Below are 14,673 nucleotides of genomic sequence, written 5' to 3'. Positions count from 1 at the left end.
ATTAAATGTGCTGACTAAATAAAAACCTTTGTTTGAAAGTCGTGTGGGCTATGACCCAATTTGTCCTGCAGCTAAGAAAGAGCATGAATTAGAATTATTGACTAGAGTCAACTCAACGAGGCAAGATGTGCCTTTAAATATATTCCTTCGATTTACTTCATACAGTCAACATGTAGTGAAGTCTCAGTTCAAACTTCATACGAAGCGTATCAGTAAAGTAACGTCTTCCGGTAAACTTTGTGTCAGTTTATATAAATAAAAAATAATCTACTTGCATTTTTTGGTGTTTAACTAAAAGGCGATAGATCTACAGCTGAGCCCGAAGATTATACAAACCTATTGGAAGAATAATGCAGATAATATTTATGCTTTCAACTGGATGCAGGTGAAACAGAGGTAAATAGGTAGGCTGTAATATATTCCTGTGTTTTTTGAGTTTATGTTGGGTCCCAGGAAAAATTTTGGAGTAGTTCACTTAATTAGTCATGCTTAAAGTTTCATAAGAGACTTGATCGGGGACGGTTGGGTGTAAAAACAATTTGTTTGTGCTTGTGCTGTTATTAATTATTTACCATTAAAACCTAATTATGCCTTAATGACATAGAAGAAAGTGAAAATTAACGGCATTTTTGTTACTATAAATAATAATATCATTTAAGTAGTGCTATAAAAAGTGCAAGGGTGAGTGCAGATGTAAAAATCACTAACTGTAAGTACATTTTTTTTTGTTTTGTTTATTTTTTTTATTAAGATAACTGTGCAAAAGAAGCTCGCCTCGCAGGTATCTGACGGAACAACCGGTTCTGGCAAACTTATCGCCCGCGATAACAGTTAATTTCTCAAAATAAACAAACGCAGGTCCGGCTTACATACAAATAAATGAGCTGAGAGTTCGGACATATGAATAATAGCCAACCCCAGACGCCAAGGGGAAGCAAGAGGGAAAGGATCGACGACAATACATCTCCGGGGGAACAACACGTATTTCAAAAGAGTAAAATAATTGCTAGATCACCCCAAAGAGAGAGAACACATAACCAAACCGAAATTAATATGGAGGAAATAAAGGAAATGTTGCGCGAATTTAATAAATCTCTTAAAGAGGATATGGCCGAAATAAAACGAGAAATTAAAAATGATATTAAGGAAATTCGAGAGGATATAAAGGACATGAAAAAAGAGATACAGAAAAGCAAAGAAGAAATGGGATCTATGGTGGAAGAGATCACCCAAGTAAAGGCGGAATGGGATAAAGAAAAAGAAGCAGTATATAGCAGAATCAAAGAAGCTGAAGACAGAATGGAAAAAATAGAGAGACAAAAAATTCGAAACAACTTATTAATAACTGGAATCACCATGGATGCTCAAAATGACAGTATACTTGAGGAAGCTATGGAAAAAATGATAGAACAAGAACTGATGCTGAAAACAAAGATAAAGAAGGCCCATAAAATCGGCCAAGAAAAATGTATAGTTGAAATGGCTGAATGGGGGGACAAAGTGAAGATACTAAAAGAGAAAGCAAAGTTAAGGGGGAAAGACATATTCATAGAGGCAGACCTTACAAAGAATGAACAAAAAATCCAGAAACATATGAGAGATGTTGCTAGAGAAGAGAAGAAAAAAAGGAAATGTGAAAGTATGTTATCAGAAGATGGATGTGAATGGGAGACAACTAAAATGGGATCACATGCAACAGAAGCTAGTAGAAATGAAGGAGAAAGATAGCAATGCAAAAAACTAACAGCAGGACACGAAACTGGAACCAAGATGACGACTAAGCAAAGCAAACGGACAAATGAGAAGGAAAATGAACAGAAAGTTAACATGCATAAAATAGACTTGAACGAAATGCAACGAAAAGAAAACAATGATAAAGAAAATCAAGAAACAGAAGTGGAAGAAGCAGAAGAAGAAGACGACGAAACGGACTCTCGGGTGCAGAGAGCTGATAACTCACTCACCTTAAATCTTAAAATCAAAGAAACTAAAACGAAGCAAACCAAGACCACAAAAACCTTCCATCCCAAAAACCGCTGTAGAAATGGAGCCTGGAATGTCAGGACAATGCTCGAAGCGTCCAGACTGGCTCAAGTGGAAAAATAAATACAGAGTTAAATTTACATATATTGGGCTTATCTGAAATACGATGGCCTGGACAAGGAGAGAAGACAACATCAAATGGCAGTGTACTACTATTCTCAGGAAATGACATAACCAATGATAGAAGAAATGGAGTCGGAATACTTGTAAGCAAGGAGGCCAAAAGAGGCCTAATTAAATGGTATCCAGTGTCAGATAGAATAATAGTCGCCCAGTTCAACTCGCTTATAAGGAAGGTAACCATCGTGCAATGCTATGCACCTACAGAAGTAAGTGAAGAAGAGGATAAAGAAAAGTTTTATCAAGAATTAAATGAAGTTATGAGGAAGATAAACAAAGGAGATATTATCATAGTTATGGGGAATCTGAATGCGAAAGTAGGTCAGGATAATAATGGGGCAGAAGCAAGTATGGGAGTACACGGGCTGGGGGAAAGAAATAAAAATGGAGAAAAACTCATAGAATTTAGTTTAGAAAACAATATGGTAATTGGAGGAACGATATTTCCACATAAAAAGTGTCACAAGATAACCTGGGTATCACCTGATAAGAAAACAGAAAATCAAATAGACCACCTTCTGATTAGTAACAAATGGAGAAGCAGTCTACTGGATGTAAGGAATAAGCGATCAGCAGATGTAGGGAGTGACTACCACCTACTATTGGGGGAAATAAAACTAAAAATAAGGGCGAAAAACAGCAATAAACAACTCAACAGACGCAAAAAATACAACATACAACAATTGAATGACAGCGAAACTCATAATGAATAGAGTAATAGAATAAAACTGAATGCAGAAACTATAAACCATATGCAGATAAGTGTAGAAGAGAAATGGGAATCGATTAAACTTGCCGTACATCAAAATGCTCAGGAAATCTTAGGATATCAAGAAGAAGAACGGAAAGAGTGGATAAGTGAAAATACCTGGCAACTTATTAGAAAAAGAAAGGACCTCAAAGCCACATTAAATAGAGCACAAAGGAGTGACGACAAAATTAAAATAGCCCAAGAATATGAAGCTGCAAATAAACAGGTAAAAAAGAGTACTAGAGGAGACAAGAGAAAATGGGCTGAGGGAATGACTCGAGCAGCAGAAGAAGCAGCAGCAACAAATAACCAAAGAGAATTATATAGAAACACCAAGCGTTTGGCAAACAGGAACACAAACAATAACAAACCACTAAAAGACAAAAGAGAGCAAGTTCTCACAATGACAGAAGAACATACCCATAGATGGCAAGAGTATTACCAAGAACTCATAGCAGAGCAAGAAAACGAACCGTTTGCGCAAGAAGACCATGCAGCAGGACCAATTGAAAACTGTTTAAAAATAAATGCAGTGAGCCCAACGAAGAAAGAATTAGGTGAAGCAATCCGTCACCTGAGGAATAACAAAGCAGCAGGAATTGACGGTATCCCATCCGAATTGTGGAAAGCTGACATTGAGGGAACAGTGGAGTTACTGGCACCATTGCTGATAGAGATATGGAATGAAGAACACGTACCTACAGAGTGGAATAATGGAATCATAATAAATCTCCCAAAAAAAGGTGACGCGCAGCTATGCGAAAACTGGAGAGGAGTAACACTATTGTGTTCTATAAATAAAATACTAGCCTATATTGTACATCAAAGAATTAACGTCGAAATCGATAAAAATCTTCGCAATGAACAAGCGGGTTTTAGAAGGGGAAGATCCTGTATTGACCAGATTGCTACATCACGTATCATCATAGAAGAAATTAAAGAAAAGAATGCAGCACTGATAATGACGTTTGTAGACTTTGCCAAAGCGTTTGATAGTATAAAACACAAAGCTCTTTGGAACATTTTAAGCCACGTTAAAATTCCACCTAAGATCATTAGAATAATACAAATGATGTATAACCGAACAACATTCCAGGTATTACATAAGGGTCAAATGACGGACAAAATAGAAATAGAGAAGGGGGTAAAGCAAGGCTGTATACTCTCACCTCTACTCTTCAATATATGTCTCAACTACATTTTACAAAAAACCATAGACAGATAAAACGGAATCCCTTGGAACTACTTAGATGGTAAGAAACTGGCTGATATGGAATATGCAGATGATATATGCCTGGTATCCCATACAATAGATGATATGCAGAACATGCTAAGTAAACTGGAGAAAGAGGCGGCAGAAATTGGTCTCCGAATAAATGTCAATAAGACAGTTGAGATGAGAATAGGCCAACTCCGACAGGAAAAATTATATATCAGTAAAGAAGAAGTAAAACAGGTACAAGAATTTTGCTACCTAGTAAGTATACTTGGCGTACATGGTGGAATCGAGGCGGACATTAAACATCGACTTAGAAAAGCACAACAAGTACTTGGAACACTCTCAAACATATGGAGGTCAACACAAATTAGTCAAAACACCAAAATAAGACTGTTTAATAGTAATGTTAAAACAGTATTACTGTATGGATGCGAGACCTGGGCAATAACAGACGGAACTGTCAAAAAACTCCAAGTATTTGTAAACAGGTGCCTCCGAAATATTTTGAAAGTATATTGGCCCAACATCATAACAAATCAAGAACTCTGGAAGAAAACCAAACAAGAGCCAATTGAAATTGCAATTAAAAGGAAAAGATGGAATTGGCTGGGACACACCCTGAGGAAGGACAACTCAGATATAACAAAGAAAGCTCTAAAATGGACAGTAGCAGGACGAAGAAAGCAAGGACGACCCGCAACGACCTGGAGAAGAACAAATGAAGCTGACTACAAAGGTATGAGAAAGAGCTGGGGAGAGGTAGCAGCTATGGCCAGAGACAGAGTCCAATGGAGAAGCTTCGTTGATGCCCTATGCTCCTTTACGGAGTAACAGGAAATAAGTAAGTAAAGTTTTATTAATAATCTACAAAGAATACGAAGCCCTTTTTCTGCACCGTTAAATCCAAACATATACAAACAAATACAAGAGTATTTCGGAACTCAACATTTATGCCAAGCTCCGCATCACATTTGCTGTAAATTAATTATGTTGCACCTATATAATTTTGTGAAAACTTTAATACCTAATATGATAAAGCACAAAAAATGAAAACACGCCAGAACTTGATAATATTCCAAAAGACATTATAAAATTGAAGATCAGGGCCGGCGATAATGGGCCTGCAAGGGATGCACTGCAGGGGGCGCCAAAACGAATTTTTTTTCTGCTGGTGTTATACAAAATATTAATTAAAAAACCTTATAGAGCGATTATACCCTAGTGCCAGGACTGTTGAAGATAATAGATGATGAACAATGAACATCCTGAAAGACTTCTTTAACAGCATTAACAGAACTGACATATTACGAAAACATTAGGTATCTTAAATATACATAACTATTTTAGAGAAATCAAATACCAAACGCTGCACGTAGCTGTGTAAGTTTATACGGCAATACAGCACGATAAGATTAATGAGACATGAATTAAAACTATTTCTGAAATATTTTCTTCTTGGTCTTCTATCGCCCATGTTTGGACATAGGTCTCTCGTAGCTCCTTCCATCGATCTCTATCTTAAGCAACATAGGTACTTCCAATTTGTTCCGGTTATTCTATTTATATCGTCTACGCATCTGATCTGTGGTCTTCCTCTTGGTCGTTTACCTTCGTAAGGTCTCCAATGTTGTATTGTGGTGTGCCAACGTTGGTCTTTTTGTCTAGCAGTGCAGAGTTTGGCAATTTTTGTTGTCATATTCTCGACTTTTTGATCTTACGTTGTTCCTCTCTTTCTGTTGTAGCTAGTTAATTCATATTTACCTTGGTTAGGGTCCAGGTTTGACATTCATATGTCCTGAGGGATAGGGGATAGGAAGGGTGCACTGGTTGAACCAGAGCCGGATTTAAGGCAGCGAGGGCCCCTGGGCAGAATTGGTGTGGGGCCCTACCTCCTACCATTTAGAAAATTGTTGTTGTAACTATGGTATGTAGCTAACTACAGGGTTTTCTCGTTTAGTTGAATGTTGATCTACTTTTACAAATATATTTTTAAATAATACAAATACAAGAACTGTAATTTGTTTTTTTGTTTCAGTAAAACATTAAAAATAAACATATATGGTTAAGCCCGGGTACTTTTCGAGATTTTTTCATTGGGAATTCTTTAATTATGTCGGACATGCCTGGTTGCTTTAGGACATCGTGTTCAATGCCCATTAAGGCGGAAATACATATCCGCGCCGTGTGTGCGCCGCGCGTTCGTGGCGCGGTTATTGTTTGTTAAAATTTTTCATTTTGACGATCCAGAGGAAACTTACGAACGTTTAGTAATTGTAGATAATCACGTCTCTGTCCTGTACTTCTACTACATCTTATTTTGGTATCGTTCTGAAACTATTTTCTTGTGTCATCTTATGCGATTTACTATTTTATGTGGAATAAGCCGCAGTTTGGGAACATTTCGGGAAGTACCTTTTTCGCTTCCTGGCAACACAAATATAATGGTAGGGGAGCCCAAGCGGGGATTTTTGCAGTTACTCGAGCGCGTCAGATTATCATATGGGGAGAAACGTGGTACCCTGCAGATGTACCTCCACCATATATTGGCTCTTAATACAGGGGAGTTCGTTCAGGGGGGCCCGAAAAAAAATCTATCCTTAAAATATTCGAAATTGTCAGATTAAGATAAGGTAAGTTAAGTACATGCAAAAGAGTCTATATTTCAAAAATATGACGATTTGAGCGGGGCGTACGGAAATGGGTGAGTCAAAAAGTTTCACAAAAAAAGCGAATATTTCGCGAAATGAACGTCAGATTGAAAAACTAAAATCTACGTGTTTAATATTTTTCAAAAATCTATCGAAAAATACCAAACTTGACCCCCCACGGAGAGGGGTGGGGGGTAAATTTAAAATTTTAAATACAAATCCCGCGATCTTTCGCAAAATAAACATCATATCGAAAAATTGCAAAATACACTTTATCAATGTTTTTGAAAAATATATCGAATGGTTCCAAACACGACCCCCCACGGAGGTGAGGTGGGGGGTTACTTTAAAATCTTAAATGGTATACCCCGTTTCTTATTGCAGATTTGGATTGTTTGTATAAAAATAAACAACTTTTATTCCAAACATTTTTTTGAATTATGGATAGATGGCGCTATAATCGGAAAAAAGATTGTTGGAAATGGAAAATTAAATTAAAAAATGGGAAGTCCCCACTAAAATGGAAAATTTTACTTAACTTTTTTGGTTTTAGGACCTAATAATCACAACCCAATAGGTCCCCAAAGCGCTCGAGTGACTGCACATTTAGCATACTTTGCTCCCCTACCATAATATATCTGCTTGTTCCTACAACCAGAAACAAAATTAGAGAAATATAGGTACTTCCAAGTCATGCGATACCTTTTTCGTTTTCCGGTGACACAATTGTAATGTATCTGCTTGTTTCAACTGCGTAGCTTCACTGGAAACGAAATTAGAGAACTATAGGTTCTTCCAAGCCCTGTGTCAACTTTTTCGCTTTCCGGTGACCCAATTATAATATATCTGCTTGTTCCAACTCCGTTGCTTCACCAGAAGCGAAGTTAGGAAACTATACGCTCTTCCAAGTTGTGCGTTACCTTTTTCGTTTTCCGGTGACCCAATTATAATATATATGCTTATTCCAACTACGTTGCTTCACCAGAAGCGAAGTTAGAAAACTATTGGGTCTTCCAAGTTGTGCGTTACCTTTTTGGCTTTCCGGTGACCCAATTATAATATATCTGCTTGTTCCAACTCCGTTGCTTCACCAGAAGCGAAGTTAGAAAACTATTGGGTCTTCCAAGTTGTGCGTTACCTTTTTGGCTTTCCGGTGACCCAATTATAATATATCTGCTTGTTCCAACTCCGTTGCTTCACCAGAAGCGAAGTAAGAAAACTATTGGGTCTTCCAAGTTGTGCGTTACCTTTTTGGCTTTCCGGTGACCCAATTATAATATATCTGCTTGTTCCAACTCCGTTGCTTCACCAGAAGAGAAGTTAGAAAACTACTGGGTCTTCCAAGTTGTGCGTTACCTTTTTGGCTTTCCGGTGACCCAATTATAATATATCTGCTTGTTCCAACTCCGTTGCTTCACCAGAAGCGAAGTTAGGAAACTATAGGCTCTTCCAAGTTGTGCGTTACTTTTTTCGTTTTCCGGTGACATAATTATAATATATCTGCTTGTTCCAACTCAGTTGCTTCACCAGAAGCGAAGTTAGAAAACTATTGGGTCTTCCAAGTTGTGCGTTACCTTTTTGGCTTTCCGGTGACCCAATTATAATATATATGCTTGTTCCAACTCCGTTGCTTCACCAGAAGAGAAGTTAGAAAACTACTGGGTCTTCCAAGTTGTGCGTTACCTTTTTGGCTTTCCGGTGACCCAATTATAATATATCTGCTTGTTCCAACTCTGTTGCTTCACCAGAAGCGAAGTTAGAAAACTATTGGGTCTTCCAAGTTGTGCCTTACCTTTTTCGCTTTCCTGTGACACAATTATAATATATCCGCTTGTTTCAACTGCGTTGCTTCACCAGACACGAAGTTAGAAAACTATAGGTTCTCTAAGTCGTGCGTTACCTATTTCGCTTTCCGGTGACACATAATATATATCTGCTTATGAATGTTTTTTTGATATTGATAACTATTTCCGAAGTGAAAGTCGAAAGGTCAACTAAACTTGATTTCAAACTCGAATTGTGGCTTATGCCCAAATAAAATAGTAAATCTTATTTTTAATATGTTATTTTTAGTACAACAATGAACTAACATTTTTTAAAAAGGTCCGCATGTACATTTTTTTATTTCAGCTTCTATTTCCGTTCAGATCGGATTTAAGTCGTTTCTTTAAATTAAATGGTTCTTTATTGAGGATCCCACAATAATGATTTTCCACGGTAAACATCAATTTCCTTCCGACAATTCCCATTCCATTACTAACAAATATTCAACTCATGCGCGCCAAAACCAACAAACCACTCGCAAACCCGTCCAAATACGTATTGCGAACCATCAAAGCGTTTGTTGAAAAACCGACAGAATTTAGATCGTGGTGCGCCGTGTGCGTGCCGTTTGTGCGTCACTTGAAAACACGTACTAATCTGACGAATACGCTGCGCGCGAGCGGCTCGTACACCGAGCAGAGCGCATATGTATCTCCGCCTTTATAGAGAGATGATTCAAACGCTCTTGGCCCATCATAGTCGATTTTTAATTAACTTTAATTTTGAGAATAACCTCCATCCAATACATTTAGTTCATCAGAACTAAACAAACGAAGTGTCACCACAACATTTGGAAACGTATCATTTACATTCTTTTCTTTTAGCAGTCGGTACATTTGAAGTTCTTTACTTATATTTGATGAGCTGGTTTCCTCTTTAAATGAATTTAAAAAATTCTACAGATTGTACCAATTCAAAATATAGGTTTTCATCTAAATCATTGCTATCAATGTCGGTAAGCTACAGTTTCATTGAAAGTTAAATTTCCAAATAATGTAAAAATCCAAAATTGCAATTAATGGACTCACATGCAGAAAGCCTCTGACTTAAAGAGGAGTGAACTATAACAGCGATTAAATTTTGAATTATAAATTTCTCTGATGTTGCCATTTCAGTCTCTGAAATATTCCTTAAAAGAATATAAATTCTTTAAGTGATCTAAGTGCCGCCACTCCTGAATTAACATCAACATTTGGATCTTGGAGAATACGACTTGTGCTGTTTGTCCTCTTTAAGATTTCATTCCAAAATATTGCAAATATTCTTGTTTCCAGTAAACACATTCGATTATACAAACCATTTGCATCGTTACGAGTTTCAAATTGTTGCTAATCGTCTTACGAAATTTTGGATAATGCTTCTTTTATCTGATTATAACCTTTAACTAGTTCTTTTTCGGCGTCACTTCTACTAGATGACAATCTAGTAGTACGTATTTACTCTTTTAGGAACAATAATATTTCTGCCACGGTCGGCGTTGCTCTCGCTTAAAGACGCTTTTAAACATTCGATTAACAAGTTGTATCTATATATAGAGGAAAAATACATATAGTTCATATAGTCCATCCAGGAAATCAAAGAATGCTATGGCAGCAGGACAGCACTCAACTGCAGCTTTTGCAACTAAATTTAGAGAGTGGGCGGCACACGAAATCCACAATGGCAATATATATTATCTAATTCCAGCATAAACACCATTGTATTTTCCACTCATAACTGACGGGTTATCCTTGGACCGTCCCCTGCAAATTTTCAAATTGATATCATCTTCTTGCAAGAATGTCATTAGAAAATTAAATATATCTTCTGCTTTATAATGACCGTGACTTGGCAAAGATACATTTTCAACAGGAGAGAAACCTTCCATGTAACGTTCCAGTTAATTGATTGACAAAAATTATTCTATGTGAATAATGTGGTGATTTTTTTAAGTTTGGGACTTTCCGGGCAGCTAGCCTGCCCCCTTAAATCCGGGCCTGGGTTGAGCATTTTACTTCTCAAGTATTGGGATATTGTGTGGTTCTTCAGCATCCAATTATTTAAGTTTTACAAATCCTCTCTATGCTAGTCTAGCTCTAAAAGATATACACCACAAACAACCTCAGTGAGTGATAGAAAGTTGAGAGTGATACAAAAACAGTATAGCCTGCTCCTAGATGCCCAATGTCTTAAGCTAACAATTTTACATACTAAAATTAGATAGACAAACCTTTCTATCAAAATAGAAAAATTCGCTAAGATTATAATATTATCTTGTCTCGCAAGTAGATATTATTAGAAAAAGTTATTTTTGGAAAAGATTATAATCGTCAATTATTATTTTTTGATTAATCTTACTTAAGCCTTCTTACCGAGAACTAGAAAGTTAATTTATTTTTAAATGTGTAATTAATGACTGCCGTAGGGTAGATACTAGGGCCGTCAGATAAGTACTTAGCCTCCAAAATAAAAACGAACATTTTGGAAAAGTGGTGATTTATTTCTGAACGCAGTTCCCTTTAACTCGATATACCTAACCCAGCGATGCTCAAACTTCTTTAACCCATCTGAAAAATACATCTTCCTCGAAGTCTGTAATAGGCTTCCATGACGGCGGTGTACTCCTCATTCGACTCAAATGTCTGGCCGGCGAGTGACTTTCTGAAGTTTGGAAATAAAAAGAAGTCGTACAGGGTCAAATCTGGAGAATATGGTGGATGGAATAGCAATTCGTAGCCCAATTCGATCAGTTTGAAGTTTGACCATGGCGACGGCGGAGGTGATGCGTCATAGTAAAGCCCTGTGATAGTTTTGGCCTTTCCAGGAAGATGGTATAGATCACACCTTGTGAATACCAGAAAACGGCGCCCATCGCCTTTCCGGCCGATAGGGCAATCTTCGCCTTCTTCGGAGCACGTTCGCGAGGTGACTCTATAGACTTTTACTTGGTCTCTGGTAAGTACCGATGGATCCATGTTTCGTCAACGGCTATGAAGCAACGTAGAAACTCGGATTACGCAACAGCCAAAGACACTGCTTTGAAGTGGTTCATGGTTGCGCCTGTTGGCCTGAGTGAGAAAACGCGGTACCCATCGCGCCGACAGCTTTCTCATACCTGAAATTTCATGCAGGATATGATCTAAGGGATGTTTTGAGATGAGTACTGTCTCAGCTATCTCTCGAAACTTCTGTCGACGATCTGCCAATGCAAGGACCAGTGGTATGTTTCAATTAATATTTTTATGGTATGCAAATGGTCATTTGTGTAATATCCTGCCCTGAAGATTGCCTGTTCTTTGGGCTAATAGAAATCAAGTTTAGGTGTTAATCTCTTCGTTAAGATTTTCATAAAGAGTTTGCACATAAGTGTTAAGATATTGGTGGCTCTATAATTTTCTAATTTAGTAGAGGAAAGTCGCCAATTATGGAATATCATTTTGTTTTGGCGATATAAAAAAATACCTTTAGAGAAATGAAAACAGTTTAATGTTATGACAAATCAGTCATACATTTTGATGTAGTAATTAAAAGCCTTCTATTAAATATCTTAATTAACAAAAAAAATGAACTAAACAACAAAATCCCAAATGAGTAACCAAATATGGAATAGGTACCCATATATGGAATATAGGCATAAACCAACATATCAATAACAAAAATAGACATAAACATCTGAGATCAAATAAATTTAAATAAAAAAATTGTGAAAAATCAAAAAAATAGCTTAATTCACTTGCAGACATCACAGATCCATGTATGAAACTCTGGACCAGCACAATCATAATGCATTTAATCGCCTATTTCATAATTAGGCACCAACGACTGTCCATATTTTTAATTGTACATTAGTTCAAACTAGTATGAACATTTTTTCAAGTCGTAATGTTTTAATTACAGAAGATCATAAAATATTAAAATAAAGGTACTATCGATATACTCAATAGCATAACAAGTCTGTATTCCTGCATAATAACCAATAATACTCGTTGAATATATTTACCTTTGAAATTTTCTGCGAGACGATAAAACAAAACGCGCCTGCCAGACACGTATCGTTCGCGCAGCTGACACAGAGGTGTGAATACGATAATAAAGAGAGCGACTGAAATAGAGGATGGTATTGTAGTGCGCTTCCAACTTATATTTTCGGAGAAATCAAGGAATTCCATATTGGGACACTATTCCATATTTGGTTACTTTCTTCTAATATCACTTGCAGAAACAATGCAGTGACACGAATGTCACTGCATTGTTTCAACCTTATGGAAATTATAGATTTCTTATAATTATCTTATATACTATAAATCATTATAGATTTCTTGGCAGATTCATGCACGGTCCTATAAGATTTGTACGCGAGCATAAAATTTTTTATGATTTAAGTTTAGATTTGCATTTTGTATTAGGAATAGGATTGTATATTTGTTATTGCAACTGGCTGAATGACTAATGTCTATGCCATTAAATAAAAAAACCTTTTGGAATCGTACCCTCATGTACCTAAGCATGTATTAAACAGTTCGCTTATTCTTATTGATTTTAGTAGGAAATCTTCCCCTAATTTTATTACAGTGGAACCCCGATAAGTCGGCCTCCGATAACCCGGAAGTCCGGTTAACCCGGACGGATTTTCATCAGACAAAATAAACATTTTTTCACTTTTACTGAGTTTTTTAATGAGAAATAAACAATTACAACTGCACGTAATTTAGATGTATTGTGCATCTGTATTTCATGTTTTTGTAATAATTATAATGTGTATTTGTTTATTATTTATATGTATTTTATTAATTTTATCATATTTTCCGGCTAACCCAGATTTTCGATAACCCGGATCGGCCGCGGTTCCGATTAATCCGAGTTATCGAGGTTCCACTGTACCTCAATAACGAGTTCATCATCACCAGGCCATCGATGATTCTCCATTTCCATTAAAGCTACTCTCACTTCTGAGACTATAGTGGACTTCAGATCCCTGATTTATTCATGTCGGGAAATTGTCTTGTGGGCTTTGGCTGGTTTAGAGGTCTTAATAAAACTCTAGTTATTTTCAGAATGTTCTGTTATTGTCTTTTCGTCTTTGTCTCTTAGCTTTTATATTTCTTTTTTACTTTATATGAGTTCTCTTTTCATTATCATTAAAAATTTAATGGATGTAAATTGAAACTTTTGTCAATATCCTGTAATTCATCTGATATCGTGTAAATCATCTGATATAAGAAAAAATATTTAAAAATTAAGTATTTCATTGAGTAATAAATTTTGAACCTTTCATAATGGATAAAACTTTATCTATGGATTAATAGCTGTAATCCATGTATGTGTACAAATAAAATTATGTTATAAAATTGTAATAAACAACACTGGATACTTATTTCTCATCCTGATTATAAAATATAAGTACCATCGATAAGATAAACTAATAAAAAGACAATAAATGAAAGTACTTCGTTGCATAAGTTTAGGGCATTAAATCCATTCATCGGGAAAACAAAAACAAGAAAACAAGATGTTAAAGTTTTCCGTAATTTTAGGTCTTTTGACAGTATCATTGGCGCTTCCTAGTACTCACGTAAGTAAACGTGTTTCTTCTTAAAAACTTTATATCTAAACTGTTTAGAGTGAGTAGCAACTATTTTTATTTAAAATTAATGATTTTTTGAATAGCATAAATAATGTTATATTATTGATCGATAAAAATAGTTATTGCCACAAAAAAAATTGACATATCTAATATCTATCTACATACGTATCTACCTATAATTTAAAATATTTTTTCAATTTTAATTTTTCGTGCTCCATTTTTCAAATTAATTTTTTTTTTGAAAAGTTATGGAAAACTAACATTATTTTCAGTTATTTCAATTCAGATAACTATTTTATTATTAATTTTACGAAAAAAAGTGATTCTTAATAAAAAGTTATGCATTTTCTAAGACCTAAAATACAACCATCTTATGTCAAATTTTATCAATTTTATACGAGGTTTGTCAAAAAATATGAATTTCGCTCAAGAATAAAATACGTTTATTTTTCACAATATCGAAAATTGTTATCATGAAAAGTTATTTAGAATTAAAAACTATGTT

At 35.8% G+C, this 14,673-nt stretch overlaps 1 protein-coding gene across 1 annotated transcript in view; it reads left to right on the top strand.

Moving 5' to 3' along the window:
- Positions 1–13,939: 13,939 nt before the first annotated feature.
- The window catches only part of LOC114330013 (brachyurin), a 30,364-nt gene continuing 29,630 nt past the window's right edge, over positions 13,940–14,673 (top strand). Inside the window, exon 1 of the mRNA XM_028279305.2 lies at positions 13,940–14,156. Coding sequence (XP_028135106.1) covers positions 14,094–14,156 — 63 coding nt within the window. The 5' untranslated portion in view covers positions 13,940–14,093. The remainder of the gene's footprint in view (positions 14,157–14,673) is intronic.

Source organism: Diabrotica virgifera, chromosome 2 (genome assembly GCF_917563875.1).
Source record: "Diabrotica virgifera virgifera chromosome 2, PGI_DIABVI_V3a".
Lineage (NCBI taxonomy): Eukaryota > Metazoa > Arthropoda > Insecta > Coleoptera > Chrysomelidae > Diabrotica > Diabrotica virgifera.
The sequence above is the reverse complement of the archived record's forward strand: the minus strand, read 5'-3'. Positions and strand labels throughout refer to the sequence as shown.